The sequence below is a fragment of the Oncorhynchus tshawytscha genome, linkage group LG10 (assembly GCF_018296145.1).
Source record: "Oncorhynchus tshawytscha isolate Ot180627B linkage group LG10, Otsh_v2.0, whole genome shotgun sequence".
Classification (NCBI taxonomy): domain Eukaryota; kingdom Metazoa; phylum Chordata; class Actinopteri; order Salmoniformes; family Salmonidae; genus Oncorhynchus; species Oncorhynchus tshawytscha.
In genome coordinates this window covers 58,149,942-58,168,936 of record NC_056438.1, presented here as the reverse complement: position 1 = coordinate 58,168,936, position 18,995 = coordinate 58,149,942, and the positions used below count along the sequence as shown (strand labels likewise).

Sequence of the window (18,995 nt, the reverse complement as noted above, 5' to 3'; positions counted from 1 at the left end):
CGGATATAGACTATGCCGCTTGAACATGTTTTTGGGACACAGTCGATAGCGTGCTGGACTTCGGGCTAGAAGGTTCGAGGCCTGCTTCCTGCCCGTTTCATTGCATTGGTGTCAGAAGTGATCAGACCTTGCATCCACGAACGTGCGTGTGCTTGACCGATGAACGCGTTCCTATAAAAGATGTTGAGTCGCAAGCTAGCGAGACGACGCGCTCTTTTAAAAGGAGGGAGTATAGTGTAACGACCCTGGGTTTATAAACGCTGATATCGACTGTCGCTTGTGAGCATGCTTTTGGGGCACAGTGGATAGCGCGCTGGACTTCGGGCTAGAAGGTCCGAGGCTTGCTCCCTGCCCGTTTCATTACATTACAGTATGCATTTGTTTGAAGCGCAATGTTAAATTTAAATATTATTACCATCATATCTATTCCAATATGACACCAGTGTCGATAAAAATGTAAAAATCAACTTGGAGGTACACAACACATTCCTGACCTCTCGTCATGATCCATCTAGCAATTACCGAGAACCACTATACCAGATTTGACAGGGTCATTAGCATTAGGCTCATTAGAAAATGGTTTGCCTAAACCTAGCTCAAATTCTACACATCGAATTAAAACAAGGCTACAGTGTCCATAAAGTGACCATTACACTTAGATCCATTTGTAGGTACATTTCTGCCCAATAAATACCAACAATATGCTACCTTTTTGTAGCATTTCTTACAATGCGAACATCTTGTAAATTGAATCTCTACCCGGTTCACTCCCTCTGTCAATAAAATTGTATTATTGTCATTATGATCAAAATGTTCACTAACTGATCAACAGTCTTTCCTAAAACCTGAAGTCTCCATCCACAAGTAAAAAGTAGCAGGGTTGCGCACGAAGCTTCCAGGTAAAACAAACATGAACATCAAAATGGTTAGCGTTCCTGCCCTGGGAGTTGACAGTCCTGGGTTCACCTCCCGGAGGGAATAGTTTTTGACCCCCCCGTAGTATGATCTAAAATAAAGACGTGCGACGACGAGGTTCTAGCTCCAGCCTGTTTATTCACCTAACCCTTGCATGTCCTACATAGGTACGGATGCCCCCAAGGGACATCCTACTACATCTTCCCCTCTCCCATGAACAAGAACTCAACCTGCATAACCACTGAAGCATAACTGAAATGCAATTTGGAAAACAGTATTATTCTCTAACATGCTACTTCCCATCCTGAAACAGTATGAAAGCATTAAATCACACAGTATGAACATTAACTTATAGGTACAGTCTCTTTTTGCTGGGTATGTTCCCCAGCAGTATGTTTTCTCTTCACATAACATAGTCTTTCAGCCACTCTGGTGGCTTCGCATCCCTTTTTGGGCACGCTTGTGGCTCTGTGAGCATTCTCTCTCCTTCACCCTCTTTGTGCATTTTCTGTGGCCTCGGTCTGTGTGGCTGGTAGATCTGGAAGAGCTCTGAGGTGTGTTTTGTTCCTTCTTACCTCTTATGAGCCTGTGTCCACCACATAGGAGCATGGGACATCCGCTTTCCTCAGCACTATTGCTGGTGTCTTTGAGTTTGTAATCCACACGTGTTGACCTTCGGTCAGCTCTGGTCTCTCCTTAGCACGGTGTCTCCGATTAAAGTCTCCAGTTTGCGTTTGTTTCAGACGTTTGTCCCTCTCAGCGAAGGCCTTTCTGTTAGGCCATCTGGGTTTAAGCTGAGCCGGCGAGACAGGCAATGGGGAACGCAGCCTCCTGCCCATCAGGAGCTCGGCAGGCGACGGCCCATGATGCAGTGGTGTAACTCTGTAAGCTAACAGAGCCCTGTATGGATCCTTGTTCTTTTTCAGCAGTCCCTTGACTGTTTTCACAGCTCTCTCTGCCTCACCATTACTCTGTGCATGGTAGGGCCTACTGGTCACATGTATGAAGTCATATTCTGCGGCAAAAGCAGAAAAGGAGCTCGCAGAGAACTGGGGAGCGTTATCTGTAACCAGGACCTCAGCGACCCCTTGCCTGGAAAAAATTGACTTTAATCCATTGATAACACCAGCTGATGTGGTTATGGGTGTCTTTGCTATTTCAATGTATCTTGAGTAGTAATCTACCACTAGCAGATAAGTGTCATTTTTCCAATAGAACATATCCACCCCTACCTTTTGCCATGGCCGTTTTGGCAGCTCCGTTGCCATTATTGGCTCCGGATGACAAGGTTGACATTTTGTACAGACCTCACACTGGGCCACTAGCTTGGCAATCTGAGTACTCAGACCAAGCCACCACACTGACTGTTGAGCCCTCAGTCTGGATTTGGTTATCCCCATGTGTCCATCATGCACTCTGTCTAGCATTTCTGGTTGTAGAGTCTCTGGGATAACTATCTGTTGTCCTTTCATGAGAAGGTCTCCATTACAGTGGAAGTCACTTTGGTGAACCCAATAGGGCTTCAGCAGCTGAGGCAGTTCCTCCTGCCTGGGCCATCCCTTTTTGCACTGCTGCACTATCTGTTGGCAGATGTGGTCTCATTGTTGCTCCTCTGCAATCTGCTGCAGTTTGGTCTGAGATGCAGGTAGACTGTCCCTTATTGTATTAATGGACACCTGTACCTCACCCTCTAGACATCGCTCCTCCTCTGATAATGGATGTTTAATTGGGGCCCTGGAGAGTGCATCTGCTGTGATCAGTGCCTTCCCTGGCACATACACAATCTTGTAGGTGAACCTCAGTAATCTGAGGCGGAAGCGCAGAACTCTGGGAGGCAAGTCATCCAGTGCGTTTGTCCCTAACAGAGCCAACATTGGTTTGTGGTCAGTCTCTGCTGTAAACTGCAGGCCAATAAGGTATTGGCTGAGCCTTTCACATGCCCATGTGATAGCCAACGCCTCCTTCTCCACTTGAGCATATCTTTGCTCTGTGTCGTATAAGCTTCGGGAAATGTATGCTATTGGACGCCACTCCATGTTGTCCTGCATCTGTGTGAGGACCGCCCCTAGCCCAAAGGATGATGCATCTGCTGATACTTTTGTGGGGACGGTACTGGGCCAGCACTCTCTGTGAGGCCAGATCTCCTTTGATTTTGTCAAACGCTACCTGTTGCATGTGACCACATGACCAGTCATTCTCTTTGGCTAGTAAGTCTCTCAGAGGTTTGGTTGTATCTGAGAACTGTGGGAGGAACTTACCCACATATGTGGCCATGCCTAAGAAGGTCCTGACTTCAGCCACATTCTGGGGTCTGGGCATATCTGTGATGGCGCTGATCTTCTCTGGGTCCGGCTCTATTCCATCTGCACTGATTTTGTGTCCCAAGAACAAGACCTCTGATTGTGCAAAAGGACATTTTTCATTGAGTGTCAGGCCAGTCTCCTGGAGTCGGGTCAGAACTGCTGTGAGCCTTACATCATGTTCTGCTCTGTCCCTTCCACACACGAGCACATCGTCCACATGGACTATGACCCCACTCATCCCATCCAACAGCTGGGACATGTGTCTTTTGAAATGCTCAGGACCGGAAGCGATTCCAAATGGCAAAACATTAAAACAGTAACGGCCAAACAGTGTTATAAACGTTGTGAGTGCCCTACTCTCTGATGACAGCGGTATCTGCCAGAAACCTGAGCGGGCATCCAGCTTTGTGAAGACTTGTGAGCAATCCAACTGAGCAAGTGACTGCTCCACTGATGGTAAGATGTGTCTCTCTCTGCAGAGTGCCTCATTCAATTTAGTCATGTCGACACAGATCCTTAGTTCCCCATTGGCTTTTGGGACCACCACCATCCCTGCACACCAGTCTGTGGGACTCTCTATTTTAGACACCGCCCCAATTTCTTCCATCCTCCCCAACTCTTCCTTTACTCTGGCCAATAAAGGGATAGGCACCCGGGGGGGGTGGTAAGGGCATAGGGGACAGCATCCTCTTTCAGGCGGATTTTGTAGTCACCTTCTATCCTTCCTAGACCAGAAAACACTTTTGTGAATTTCTTTTTGAAAACCTCACCTGGGTCCTCCAGTTCGCTCACTCTCTCAATGAGTTGCAATGCTTCAATTGCTGGCAGCCCCAGCAACAGTCTGGCTAGAGAGTCAATGACGAAGACAGCCTGGATGGCACTTTTGTCTTTACTCCCCAGTTTAATCACCAAGTGCCCTACCACTGGTAAAATGTTATTACTGGGTCCATACAGTTTTTTGTTTGTAGAGAGCAAAGGGCCATCTCTGCTATAGCTATACAGCCTAGTTGGGATAGCTGTCACTGCTGCCCCAGTGTCTAGTTTAAATGACACAACCTCCCCATTGAGTTTAATGTCTGAATGCCAGCCAGTATTGTTTCCCTTTACTTCTCCCAGAAGGATGCTGTCCTGCTGTACCTCCTCTGAAACCTCATGCATTTGCTATAATCGACAGACAGCTGAAAAGTGTCCTCTCCTGTGACATTTCCTGCATTACGCATCCTTTGCTGGGCAATCTTTCCATCTGTGGAAAGGGGATTTCCCACATTTGCGACAAACATTTGAACTAGCTACTGGTGCTGTCTGTGATTGTTTTCTCCACGTCTGTCTCTGTTCCCCTCCGTTTTTTTTGCTCTGTATGAAAATGCATGTATTTCCTCACTCTCTTCGTTCTGCAATGAGCTGCTGTCGTGCAGTATCGTCTGCTGTCTTTTTACTGTCTCACTCTGTCTAACCTGGTTTACAGCTTTGGACAAGGTAAGCTGGGAATCCAACTGTAACTTTTCAGAAAGTGATATATTTCTTATTCCGACTACAATCCGATCTCGGATCAGCTCTTCCCTGAGCGTGCCAAACTGACAATGTTCTGCTAGTTTGTGAACAGCTGTGATAAAACTGTTGGTGGTTTCACCCTGCTCCTGTTTGCGCATATTAAACCTAGCTCTCTCAAAAATAATGTTGTGTCTCCCTACAAAATGTGTTTCAAAACAGTCTTTAACGGCACTGTAGTTAAGTTTCTCTTCCTCGGTCAACGTTGAAGCATTTAATATATCCTCGGCTTCATCACCCATAGAGTAGATCAGTGTATTAACTTGAAATGCCTCATTTTTCACGTTTAAGCCTGATGCTACCCTGTACCTTTCAAAGCGCCTGATCCATTTCGGCCAGTTTTGAATGTCCATACAAACAAAATTCTCCGGGGACTAATGCGAAATCCGTCAGCACTAGCCACTGGCCTGTCCGTGTTTGCGCCAGAGCCTATTGAACTTGGAGTCGCAAACCCTGAAATCCCGCCAGCTTCTTCCTCTTACAACATGTTGCTTAGCAGTAGCTTAGTCCTTGCTCGTTAGCTAGCAAAATAATGATATGCGCTGTTTTATATCCAACACTGTGCCCTCCCTGCTTTGAAACAGCCTGAATGTATGATTTACTTGGACCTCCTTCACGTTTATGTGAATTTTAAAACCACTTCTGACACCATGTAGTATGATCTAAAATAAAGACGTGCGACCACGAGGTTCTAGCTCCAGCCTGTTTATTCACCTAACCCTTGCATGTCCTACATAGGTACGGATGCCCCCAAGGGACATCCTACTACACCCCCTTCCTTTCCCGAAAAATACACGCACAGTGTGTGCTTATTTTAATTTATTAGGTGTCTCTTGAAAGATCATTTGGGTTCGTTAGGCACCGTTGGGTGGCAAGGGACAGGGAGTGTGATGGGTACTATTGCTCGCGTCTTGATCCTACGGAAGAGAGAACGGTGACGAGCCCAGCTCTCAAACTCTCAAGGAAGACGTTGCCCTCATCCCTCAGATGCAAGGCCAACCCTACCATACAAATGCACGTGATAAGTTGCACAGGCTATAAACGTTTCTCTTTTTCAGGTGCCACTTTCTGTCATTTGTGAAGCTAAGAAATGTGTCAAGCTGGCACACATGGAATTGACAAACGACTTACGCTTATTCATATGCACACAGTACATTGCACACTATCAGTAGCACTTGTGTATTTTTTCCTTTTTGTCAGCCAACAATATGTGTAGGCCTAACAAACAGCTAAATCTACTATCCCCCATAGTACAAAAGTTGACATTCTATTCTGTGCGAGAAATAAATATTGTCTGGGACAGTTGTGGGATGCGGTAGATAGAGCCCAAATGAATACAACCATTAGCATCAACCAATTATTTTAAAGCAATGAAACTGATGCAACAGATCAGAACGTTTCGCTTAAAATGTTGATAAACTATTAGGCTATTTCTTCACATTATAAGCACAGCAATGCACGCACAGCGCAAATGTTCCAAAATGCAATCAATTAGCAGGAAAACACCATTCTCAAAAGTGACCACAAATGCGATTATGCATGTAATGCTTCTATTATAAAGGTGTATTTTTATGGTGAAAATGATCTTCCCCAAACTTGAAACTCACGTGCTGCATATGTATGCCAGTTAGGCTCTACACCTGTTGTAAATTTTAAGATGTTATTTGGCTACTTTTAGTTGTGATACAAATCTTGCCAAATCATATAAGCCTATGGGCTAGGTGTGATTTGAAAAAGTATCTCTCCTTAATGCACACAACCTGGGCATCATCATTGCCAAGTGATAGGCTAATATTGTCACCCATCAGAATATTGTTGATTTAATCCTGTCTTTACATATACTAAATAATATATGTGTGAAATTTGTTTTGATTTAGAAATGTACCATTATCATGCACCTGTCTCAAAACAAGGGGCAGGAGCAAAAAAAAACATGTAATCAATGCATTTAAATAGCAAATGGAGGACGCTCTTCCCATGGTTAATTTTCCTGCCAGCCAGGTAGGCTACACTACTGTTGTAAATAGTGCTTAATATTAGGAAAGTTGAGAAATAAATGTAGGCCTAGCCTATAGAAAGCTGATGGGGTCCTACTTTTTTAATAGAGTCAATCAAAACTCTGTTTTCTCACACAATTGCATAGCCTATAGGAAATCTCATGGGTTCTCATGAAGTGTTTAACTAGATTTTAGATTAAATTTGCTTTGATGTCAGAGTGATTAGAGGGACAATAGTGTTGAGTACCAGGCAGTTATTAGCAAGTTTGGTAAGCTACTAATGACTAAACGGGCAAGTGGAATTTAACTGCCGCCATGACTCATGACCGCTGGTGTGGCAGTAATACAGTCACCTTAACAGGCCTAGGTGCACCTTGTGCTGGGGGTAATAAAAGTCCACAAAACACAATGCCACAGAAAGAATCAAATTTTGAGGGAGCGTGCAATTGTCGTGCTGACTACTGGAATGTCCACCAGAGCTGTTGCCAGAGAATTTAATGATCATTTCTCTACCATAGGCCACCACCAACATCGTTTAAGAGAGTTTGGCAGTACTTCCAACCGGCCTCCCAACTGCAGACCATATGTAACCACACCAGCCCAGGACCTCCACATCCGGCTTCTTCACCTGCGGGATCGTCTAAGACCAGCCACCCGGACAGCTGATGAAACTGGGGGTTTGAGCAACTAAAGAATGTCTGCACAAACTATCAGAAATCGTCTCAGGGAAACTCATCTGCGTGCTCGTCATCCTCACCATGGTCTTGACTGCAGTTCAGCGTTGTAACCGACTTCAGTGGGCAAATGCTCACCATCGATGGCCACTGGCATGCTGAAGAAGTGTGCTCTTCACGGATGAATCCCAGTTTCAACTGTACCAGGCAGCGGTTTGCTGATGTCAACATTGTGAACAGAGAGCCACATAGTGGTGGTGTGGTTATGGTATGGGCAGGCATAAGCTACGGACAATGAACAGAATTGTATTTTATCGATCACAATTTGAATGCACACGGATACCGTGACGAGATCCTAAGGCCCATTTGCGTGCCATTCATCCGCAGTCATCACCTCATGTTTCAGCATGATAATGCACAGCCCCATGTCGCAAGGACCTGTATACAATTCCTGGAAGCTGAAAAGAAAATATCCAATCAGGATTTTTTCTTTCCTGGTCTCTGGGGAGATAAATCTAGCTAGTTAAAGGCATATGCCATTTAACTGTATTAGGGAAAAATGTGGGTGTGACAGTGGAATCATCCAATCCCATTTTGACTTAATGAGTGGACCATTTTTACAAAAAGTATGGAAACTTCTGCCTTCTTGAAGGCCAACGGTCACTGCGCAATAGCGAGTAGAAATTTTCCCATGGTCTAGCTAGCTAGCTTTTGTTGTCAGCTAGTTTGCAGCAGCTGCAGCAGGTGTTATCAAAGAGGATGTTGTTGCTAATTTGTTAGCTTCTCCCTTTTAAAAAATAACTTTCAACAAGTTAAGTTTCAAATGATCATCATCTGGTATGTGGAACTGTATTTTTTAATGCAGCGTGCTTGCTGTTAGCCACCTCTTTGAAAATAACTTTTATGTGAAACATTGTTGCATTTAAAGTGGAACTGACAGCATTTTTGCAACATGGAATGTTATTCAAATCTGTTCATACCCTGTTAGCAATGAGGAATCGGCCCAGAAGTGGCCCTCTTCCGGGGAGCCGGAACTGATTGAATCGACCCGGAATTGGGTGTTGGACTCGGCCCGGAATCAGAATGAACGACTGCCCAGAATTGGCCCAAGTACATCGGCCGTTTCAGTCTACCAGAATTTAGCGGCATCTTACCAGAATCCCCCCAGAAGCGGCCTGATGCAAATTTAAATAAATGTATACAAAATTACCAGATTTAGTCATTTAAAATATTACTATTATACATTTTATACATACAAATTATACCCATCCACAAAAAATAATTTTGTCTCGGAGGAAACACCATAAACCTGGTGACCGTGTCAGCGTGCATGCGCCTAGCCTGCCACAGGCGTCGCTGCAGCGCGATAGGACAGGGACATTCCGGGCCGGCCAAACCCTCCCCTAACTTGGACGACGCTGGGCCAATTGTGCGTCGCCTCATGGGTCTCCCACTGGTCTCAAACCAGCATTTGTAGAAACGCAGTTTGCACTGCGAAGCAGTGTCTTAGATCGCTGCACCACTCGGGAAGTTCCATCTACAAAGTTTTTAATGTTTATCAATGGCCTTGCACAAAGTATCAAAATGCTAAAATACTATACTGGACTCTTTAAGAATTTCATTTAAATGTTAATTGTATTTTTTGATCACAGAAACAATGAGGAAAATATGAAAAAATAAATAGATAATGAAATGTTAATTATATAAAGCAGCCCGTGTAATCATCTGCCAGAGAGTAGCCCCAATGGGCCTGAGCCCCAAGTAATACATTTGGGCCAGTTTTCTCTCACCGGAATCTGCCCGAGCTCCAAGTAATACATTTGGGCCAGATAACTCACACTAGAATCGGCCCAAGCTCAATCCCCGCATCCAAGCCATAAGAAATACTGCTGAAGGCGGCACAGACTCGGGCCACATGACGTCGGCCGAGTCTGACTCTCAGCCGGAATCGGCACAGATCCACACCCCCAGGATGAATATGGCACTTAAAAAAAAATATATCTGACAAGCAACCACTTAGATATGATAATTTTCACATTTTCATAAATTCTTAGTAGCAGTACCCTGTAAAGTCCATTATCAAGCAATCAATCACATTAATTTGTAAAGCCCTTTTTACCATCAGAAGTTGTCACAAAGTGCTTATACAGAAACCGAGCCTAAAACCCCAGAGAGCAAGCAATGCAGATGTAGAAGCGTGGTGGCTATGAAAAACTCCCTTGAAAGGCTGGAATCTGGGAAGAAACCTAGTGAGGATCCAGGCTCTGAGGAGTGGCCAGTCCTCTTTTGGCTGTGCCGAGTGGAAATTACAAGAGTACATGGTCATTAAGGCCAGATCGTTCTTCAAGATGTTCACACGTTCATAAATGACCAGCAGGGTCAAATAATAACCACAGTGGTTGTAGAGGATGCAACAGGTAAGCACATCAGGAGTAAATGTCAGTTGGCTTTTCATTATACCTCTGAAGAGTATGAATTAGGCTGTTTAAGAAAGTTTGAATCATAAGCAACCTGCCTACATAATGTTAGAAGTACCAACATAGCTACTATTGTAGGTCGAAGCTGTGTGCTGGAAAACCTTGGTAGAGCATGGGTGAAGTATGCATTGTAGTGCTCATGTGAATTTCCTTCATTTTTCGGCTTCAGTCCAATGGCTACCTCTCACTTAAAGCTGCAATATGACACTTTTTGGGCGTAATATAGATCATTCTCACTGAAAGCAAGTCTACGAGGCAGTAGATCTGTTCTATGTGCACTATTTCTATGTGTAACCGATGTGAAATGGCTAGCTAGTTAGCGGTGGTGCGCGCTAATAGCGTTTCAATCGGTGACGTCACTCGCTCTGAGACCTTGAAGTAGTTGTTCCCCTTGCTCTGCAAGGGCTGCGGCTCTTGTGGAGTGATGGGTAATGATGCTTCAAGGGTGGCTGTTGTCAGTGTGTGCAGAGGGTCCCTGGTTTGAGCCCAGGTAGGGGTGAGGAGATGGACGGAAGCTATACTGTTATATATGCTTCTAATTCTTAAGTTTTGTTTTTGCATCTTTTACTTTTGTTATTGTACACCTGCTGAAAATACAATATTGCTGGTTATGGAAAATATATTTCACAGCGGTTTAGATGGTACAATGATTTTCTACACTATACTTGCTTGTTTTGTCACATAAAATGAAATTAGGCGAACTATTCGAATTTTAGCAACCTGGAAATGGGGGAGCGATTTCTGCGTAGTGCATCTTTGAAACTTAGTTTTTAGTTTTTAATTGCTTCTATTTCTCTCGAGTCATGTCACTGTATATCCTAGTAGTTTTAGAGCTTAAGACTTGTAGACTGAGATGTAGGCCTACAGGCATGCTATAGTTTAAAAAGTAGGGGGAAACTATTGAGGCAAACACAGGAGTGAGATAGGAGGTACTGGTTATTATCATCAATCCTTTCAGACCATCAGAGTGTCTCTGTGAGAGGCCACTCAAGCCCAACACACTGACCCTCTTCCCTTTCCTCTCTTCCTCCCCTGCCCTGTGCCGGTGCGGTGCTGTATGTGTTTATTGTTCAATAAAGAACGGGTGATGAATGAGCACTTGCGGGCCGATGTTGAGCCCCTATTAGTTTTGTTTTCTCTGGCAATTCGTCACCCCACTGTAAACGGAGACAGCCTCACAATAGGAACTGTGAAGGAGAAATCAATAGGATGATTTAGCAGCTGCTACTTGGTCAAAGGGCCAGTGAATGACCATTTAGCCTAGTGATCACAGTGGCGGCTGAGCTCTGAGGCAGCTAGCGTTGGGCCGGACCTTCACTGGGACACTCTCATTAATCATGTGATGGGGGACAGCAGATCCCGATACTCCACTCAAGCTCCCATTTCCAGTGACTCCATAGTTATTATGATTGTTGTTTGTGTGCTCCAGATCAGAGATAATCTCCCATCGATCCCAGTGTGGTTATCTGAGTCCATGTGACGGCCCTGGCTTAGCGACTACGTCAACATATCGCCCCATGAAAAGGATAAAGGCTGGCTGGCAGAAGCAGCACTCTGTGCCAGACTCTGCTCTGATGAGAGGGCAGCAGTTGATTTCTCAGTGGGGAGCCATTTTACCACCTGGAATAGTCATCCACTCATGTAGAATTAGAAATATAGCCTGTATAGAATTAAGCACCCCTGGCTGTAACCTGGCAGAATCAGGTCTCCATGAACAGCAGTGAGTTGCAATTCATTGTGATGTGTTAATAAATCTTCTTAGGGATAGACCCTTTTTTTTGTCAAGTGTCGCCTAAAATGACATACCAAATCTAACTGCCTGTAGCTCAGGCCCTGAAGCAAGGATATTCATATTATTGGTACCATTTGAGAGGAAACACTTTGAGGTTTGTGGAAATGTGAATTGAATGTTGGAGAATACAACACAATAGATCTGGTAGAAGAAAATACAAAGAAAGAAATTGTTTTCTTACCACAATCCTTGAAATGCAAGAGAAAGGTCCCAGTTCTAGCCATCACTCTGGTTGTAATTCCGATGGTGTACACAAGATGGCAGCTGTGTATGTGCAAAGTTTCAGACGGATAACTTGAAGTATGAGCGAACTACATGACATTTAGTGTGAAGTCACCCAGGTACATTTGTGCAAATCGTGAAGGAGACATTTGCGTTCGTATGACATTTTTCAGAATATAGGCAAATCTGTATACTTGGACTTTGATTTAGCTTTTCCAGTATTAGTAGCCATATTAGCACCGATTGGTGCTTATTTGACAAAGTTAGAGTCGTTCAAGTGAAGACTGCCCGCGTCATTGATCTTTGACCAAATATGGTGTCCTATAGGATATACTACACCCCTAATGATATAGTGAAGCTCCCACGCTGAGGTCTGTCCAACGCTGGTCCGACCAAGCTGACTCCACACTCCAAGACTGCTTCCATCACGTGGACTGGGAGATGTTTCGTATTGCGTCAGACAACAACATTGACGAATACGCTGATTCGGTGTGCGAGTTCATTAGAACGTGCGTTGAAGATGTCGTTCCCATAGCAACGATTAAAACATTCCCCAACCAGAAACCGTGGATTGATGGCAGCATTCGTGTGGAACTGAAGGCGCGAACCACTGCTTTTAATCAGGGCAAGGTGTCTGGTAACATGACTGAATACAAACAGTGCAGCTATTCCCTCCGCAAGGCTATCAAACAAGCTAAGCGCCAGTACAGAGACAAAGTAGAATCTCAATTCAACGGCTCAGACACAAGAGGCATGTGGCAGGGTCTACAGTCAATCACGGACTACAGGAAGAAACCCAGCCCAGTCACGGACCAGGATGTCTTGCTCCCAGGCAGACTAAATAACTTTTTGCCCGCTTTGAGGACAATACAGTGCCACTGACACGGCCTGCAACGAAAACATGCGGTCTCTCCTTCACTGCAGCCGAAGTGAGTAAGACATTTAAACGTGTTAACCCTCGCAAGGCTGCAGGCCCAGACGGCATCCCCAGCCGCGCCCTCAGAGCATGCGCAGACCAGCTGGCCGGTGTGTTTACGGACATATTCAACCAATCCCTATACCAGTCTGCTGTTCCCACATGCTTCAAGAGGGCCACCATTGTTCCTGTTCCCAAGAAAGCTAAGGTAACTGAGCTAAACGACTAGCACTAGTAGCACTCACATCCGTCATCATGAAGTGCTTTGAGAGACTAGTCAAGGACCATATCACCTCCACCCTACCTGACACCCTTGACCCACTCCAATTTGCTTACCGCCCAAATAGGTCCACAGACGATGCAATCTCAACCACACTGCACACTGCCCTAACCCATCTGGACAAGAGGAATACCTATGTGAGAATGCTGTTCATCGACTACAGCTCGGCATTCAACACCATAGTACCCTCCAAGCTCGTCATCAAGCTCGAGACCCTGGGTCTCGACCCCGCCCTGTGCAACTGGGTACTGGACTTCCTGACGGGCCGCCCCCAGGTGGTGAGGGTAGGCAACAACATCTCCTCCCCGCTGATCCTCAACACTGGGGCCCCACAAGGGTGCGTTCTGAGCCCTCTCCTGTACTCCCTGTTCACCCACGACTGCGTGGCCACGCACGCCTCCAACTCAATCATCAAGTTTGCGGACGACACAACAGTGGTAGGCTTGATTACCAACAACGACGAGACGGCCTACAGGGAGGAGGTGAGGGCCCTCGGAGTGTGGTGTCAGGAAAATAACCTCACACTCAACGTCAACAAAACTAAGGAGATGATTGTGGACTTCAGGAAACAGCAGAGGGAACACCCCCATCCACATCGATGGAACAGTAGTGGAGAGGGTAGCAAGTTTTAAGTTCCTCGGCATACACATCACAGACAAACTGAATTGGTCCACTCACACAGACAGCATCGTGAGGAAGGCGCAGCAGCGCCTCTTCAACCTCAGGAGGCTGAAGAAATTCGGCTTGTCACCAAAAGCACTCACAAACTTCTACAGATGCACAATCGAGAGCATCCTGGCGGGCTGTATCACCGCCTGGTATGGCAACTGCACCGCCCTCAACCGTAAGGCTCTCCAGAGGGTAGTGAGGTCTGCACAACGCATCACCGGGGCAAACTACCTGCCCTCCAGGACACCTACACCACCCGATGCTACAGGAAGGCCATAAAGATCATCAAGGACATCAACCACCCGAGCCACTGCCTGTTCACCCCGCTGTCATCCAGAAGGCGAGGTCAGTACAGGTGCATCAAAGCTGGGACCGAGAGACTGAAAAACAGCTTCTATCTCAAGGCCATCAGACTGTTAAACAGCCACCACTAACATTGAGTGGCTACTGCCAACACACTGTCAATGACACTGAGTCTACTCCAGCCACTTTAATCATGGGAATTGATGGGAAATGATGTAAATATATCACTAGCCACTTTAAACAATGCTACCTTATATAATGTTACTTACCCTACATTATTCATCTCATATGCATACGTAGATACTGTACTCTATATCATCGACTGCATCCTTATGTAATACATGTATCACTAGCCACTTTAACTATGCCACTTGGTTTACATACTCATCTCATATGTATATACTGTACTCGATATCATCTACTGTATCTTGCCTATGCTGCTCTGTACCATCACTCATTCATATATCCTTATGTACATATTCTTTATCCCCTTACACTGTGTATAAGACAGTAGTTTTTTTGGAATTGTTAGTTAGATTACTTGTTCGTTATTACTGCATTGTCGGAACTAGAAGCACAAGCATTTCGCTACACTCGCATTAACATCTGCTAACCATGTGTATGTGACAAATAAAATTTGATTTGATTTTTTTATTTGATTTGAAGTCTGGTTACGTTCTAGGATCTCTGAGGAATACATATGAACGTGATTTGACCGGTTGAAACAACGTTTAGGGTTAGATTTTCACAGATTCCTTTCTTTGCAAATTGAACGAGATTAAATACAAAATCGATTGTGCATGCTATATGGACCTTTTTAGGATATGAAAAAGGATTTTATCTAACAAAACGACACTTCATGTTATCTCTGGGACTTTTTGGATGAGAAATCAGGGCAAGATTTCAGAATGTAAGTTCACATTTCACCTTCAGAGGTGAATTTATCAAACCTCTATAGCGGTTAGGAGCTCTCCTCAAACAATAGTTTGGCATTTTTTTGCAGTAATAGCTACTGTAAATTGGACAGTGCAGTTATATTAACAAAAATGTAAGCTTTCAGCCGATATAAGACACTTATATGGACCGACATTTGTTGTTTCTCTAAAATCTGCGATCATGACACAAGGTGCTGCATGATTTACAACTGTCCCCTTGACGGGACGCCGATCCCTAAGAAGCTTTAGCTAGGTGGTGCTTTCATGGCTACATTGTTAATATTTGTCACCCTCCTAGTACTTCGGGGGAGGGGTGGGTGGCGGTTCTGAAGGGGCAGGGGGAGGAGGGTGGGGTGGTGGCTATGGGGGGGGAGAGAGGGGTGCACTGGTGGCTCTGAAAGCTTGTTCTCTCCAGACGACGTGTCCCTTGTCTCTCTGGATGGTGTGTTGTGCACACCCCTCACCTCCCCCTGGAGGGAGAACCTGTTCAGGCTTAGTGCTGGCTGGCTGGGCTGCTCTGACAGATGACCCCATGTTGACCAGAGGAAGGGAGGAAGGGATCCCTTTAGTCATCCCCACTCCCATTGTGCTCTGCTCTACAGTACTGTAGCCTAGTCACACCACAGACAGACAGACAGACACACACACACACACACACACACACGCAGACAGACAGACAGACAGACAAATGGATGAAAATGTTCCAGTCATCAGGTAGTGCTCAGGTCTGGGGCATTAGGATGCTACGGCAGAGAAAAATGAAGGTTTGCTGCTTTTCTATTCTGACCATGATCTGTTTCTTTCTCTCTTTCAGTTCAGCAGATGAGAAGTTTCGCTGGAATAACCAAGGTATGTTGTACTAAATCCTGCACCAATGCATCTTGTTCTATATTATGTGACAGAGCATGCAGAACCCTCCTTGGAATTGTGTACATATTGTAAAGATAGGTACATCTTGGGGGTGGAGTGGTGTGGACCATGCCTTGCTCCTACGTCTGGACAGCTGTCATAATTTGTCAGACAGAACAGCAACAGAGCTGTCTGTCCAGTGTGAAATATGCACATCTAGTTGAGACTAGATTGATGAGCTTCGAGCAAAGTATGAACCACAGACCGCAACCTTGTCTTCTAAAGTATCAAACACAGGTAGTTTAGGATTTGATTGAAGCAGTGCTAAAAGATTTATGACTGCAAGTCATGTTCAGGTTTCTGCTTCCCCTTAGTCATCTACTCTATGAAAGTTCCACTGATTTGTATTACCATTTAGTCATTTAGCAAATGCTCTTATCCAGAGTGACTTACGGTAGTGACGCATACATTTTCGGACAAGTATGTCCGTTTCTGTAGGCACGGACAGACAGATAGACAAGGAGACGGTACAGCATGGCAGAGACACGTTTCAGTAAACAGTGAAGCTACATAGCTTTTGGCTTATCTAACATGGTCACTACCACTTTGCCGTCAGGGTGCCTGTAGTAAACCTCAGCTGCTTGTAAACATTTGACTATTTGTGAGGTAATGGGACAATAATCCTGCTTCTCCATTCATTGCTGTGTCTCCACAGATGGACAGAAGGACATTGAGGAGGAACTGACGACTGGCTTGGAGCTGGTGGACTCCTGCATTAGGTCACTCCAGGAATCTGGGATCCTTGACTCCCAGGAATTCTCCACAGGTGACAGTAAGGACACTCCTTACGTTATACAGTACAGATACATTTTTTTATATATTAAAACATACCATCTACTTGCAGTGAAGCCGATTTACATTACATTCAGTGATCTAACAGACTCCCATCCAGAGCGACCCACAGAAGCAACCAGGGTCAACACCCTGCTCAAGGGCACGTCGACAGATCTCACACAATTTTAGATATACATTGAATGTCACCTTTTTCAAAAGTTGAAACGTGAATAAAAATGTTGATTTCCAAGCTGAAAGACATTGTATCCTTACCATACCAAATATGTGTACACCTGCTTGTCGAACATCCCCTTCCAAAATCATGGGCATTAATATGTAGTTGGTCCCCCCTTTGCTATTATAACAGCCTCCATTCTTCTGGGAAGGCTTTCCATTAGATGTTGGAATATTGCTGAATATTAGTGAGGTCGGGCACTGATGTTGAGCGATTAGGACTGTCCCCAAAAGTTAGAAGCACAGAATGGTCTATAATGTAATTGTATCCTGTATCGTTAAGATTTCCCTACACTGGAACTAAGGGGCCTAGCCGGAACCATGAAAAACAGCCCCAGACTAATATTCCTCATCCACCAAACTTTACAGTTGGCACTATGCATTGGGGCAGGTGACGTTCTCCTGTCATCCGACAAACCCAGATTCGTCGGTCGGACTGCCAGATGGTGAAGTGTGATTCATCACTCCAGAGAACATGTTTCCACTGCTCCAAAGTCCAATGGTGGCGAGCTTTACACCACTCCAGCTGACGCTTGGCATTGCACATGGTGATCTTAGGCTGTGTGCGGCTGCTCGGCCATGGAGACCCATTTCATGATGATCCACGAACAGTTCTTGTGCTGACGTTGGTTCCATGGACAGTTTGGAACTCGGTAGTGAGTGTTGCAACTGGCGGTCCCGTTCTGTGAGCTTGTGTGGCCTACCACTTTGCGGCTGAGCCGTTTTTGCTCCTTGACGTTTCCACTTCACAATAACAGCACTTACAGTTGACCGGGGCAGCTCTAGCAGGGCAGAAATTTGACAAACTGACTTGTTGGAAAGGTGGCATCCTATGACGGTGCCATGTTGAAAGTCACTGAGCTCTTCAGTAAAGCCATTCTATTGCCAATATTTGTCTATGGATCTTGCATGGCTGTGTGCTCGATTTTATATACCTGTCAGCAACGGGTGTGGCTGAAATAGCCGAATCCACTAATTTGAAGGGGTGTCCACATACTTTTGTGTATATATAGTGTATTTTAGAATTCATGAATTCACTAGAAATAGACAAATATCATGCCGTCCCAAATGAAACAGGCAGGAAGATATTGTTCAAGCCAACACAAATAGCATAAGTTCACTGCAACACTTTTTATGCTTATCAATAGTCTAAATGTCAAGAAGAATGTCAAGAATGATCTATACAAAATCAACCAGATACAGAAATGCTCGGTGATAGGATCTTTCTCTTTTAGCACTGAGTGATGTCAATGACTTTGAACGTTTTAATCAGGAACTAGATACCGCAGGTGTTCAAGTCTCTTATCACGTTTGCGTTCTGCATTCAAAACAGTTGTTTTCCCTTTTCTTCTGATCCCAAATGCCCTCACTTCATTTGATCCAAGCGATGATCTTCATCTTTTTACTATGACCTACTAAGAGAGTATTAGCTGTCAGGAGAGATTCAGCGTATGTCAAGGGTTTGATATGGAAATGATGTCTCGCCGAGGCGTCAGCAGCTTCCTTTGAGCACAGCAGAGTACACATGTGTACGAGGAATATGGTTTCAAATCAGCCACTATAAAGCAATCACATTCATATTCATTGTGCTGAAAAGAGCAGAGAGGTTTTTGGGGCTAGAAAGAAAGAACATATGCAGATAGTATATGCTGTCTATGTGTGTGTGTGTCTGTATTTCTATGTGTGTACGTACGTACGTGTGCGTGCGTACATGCGTGTGTGTCATAGACTGTGTTTGCACGTGCACTCCACTCTACATTCCCTCTCTATCAGTTACGCTAAAAATAGCGTCTTGATGAAAAATGGAAATGTGTTATAGACTAGATGAATTAAAGGAGCCACTCCCTGCATATTTAAAGCACCCTGAGTGACCACCTTGCCAGGGATATTCCTCTGGACTGCTGGACTACTTTACTTTACCACACGCACGCGCACGCACGCACACGGACTCTTCTAAGAAGGACCCTGTAATATTCACTTAAATTCCAGAAATCCTCAACCAAAAACTCGATACCATTGACTTGATTATGTATTTATGAAATACTCA

General features: G+C 44.9%; 1 protein-coding gene across 7 annotated transcripts in view; it reads left to right on the top strand.

Moving 5' to 3' along the window:
* The window catches only part of LOC112260513 (catenin delta-2), a 138,477-nt gene that overhangs the window by 57,571 nt on the left and 61,911 nt on the right, over positions 1 to 18,995 (top strand). For 6 of the 7 annotated variants that reach the window (XM_024435684.2, XM_024435685.2, XM_024435683.2 and 3 more), the window contains 2 exons: positions 15,846 to 15,880; positions 16,596 to 16,712. In XM_024435684.2, the coding sequence (XP_024291452.1) occupies positions 15,846 to 15,880; positions 16,596 to 16,712 (152 nt within the window). The remainder of the gene's footprint in view (positions 1 to 15,845; positions 15,881 to 16,595; positions 16,713 to 18,995) is intronic. The other variant, XM_024435681.2, reaches the window with a different exon arrangement.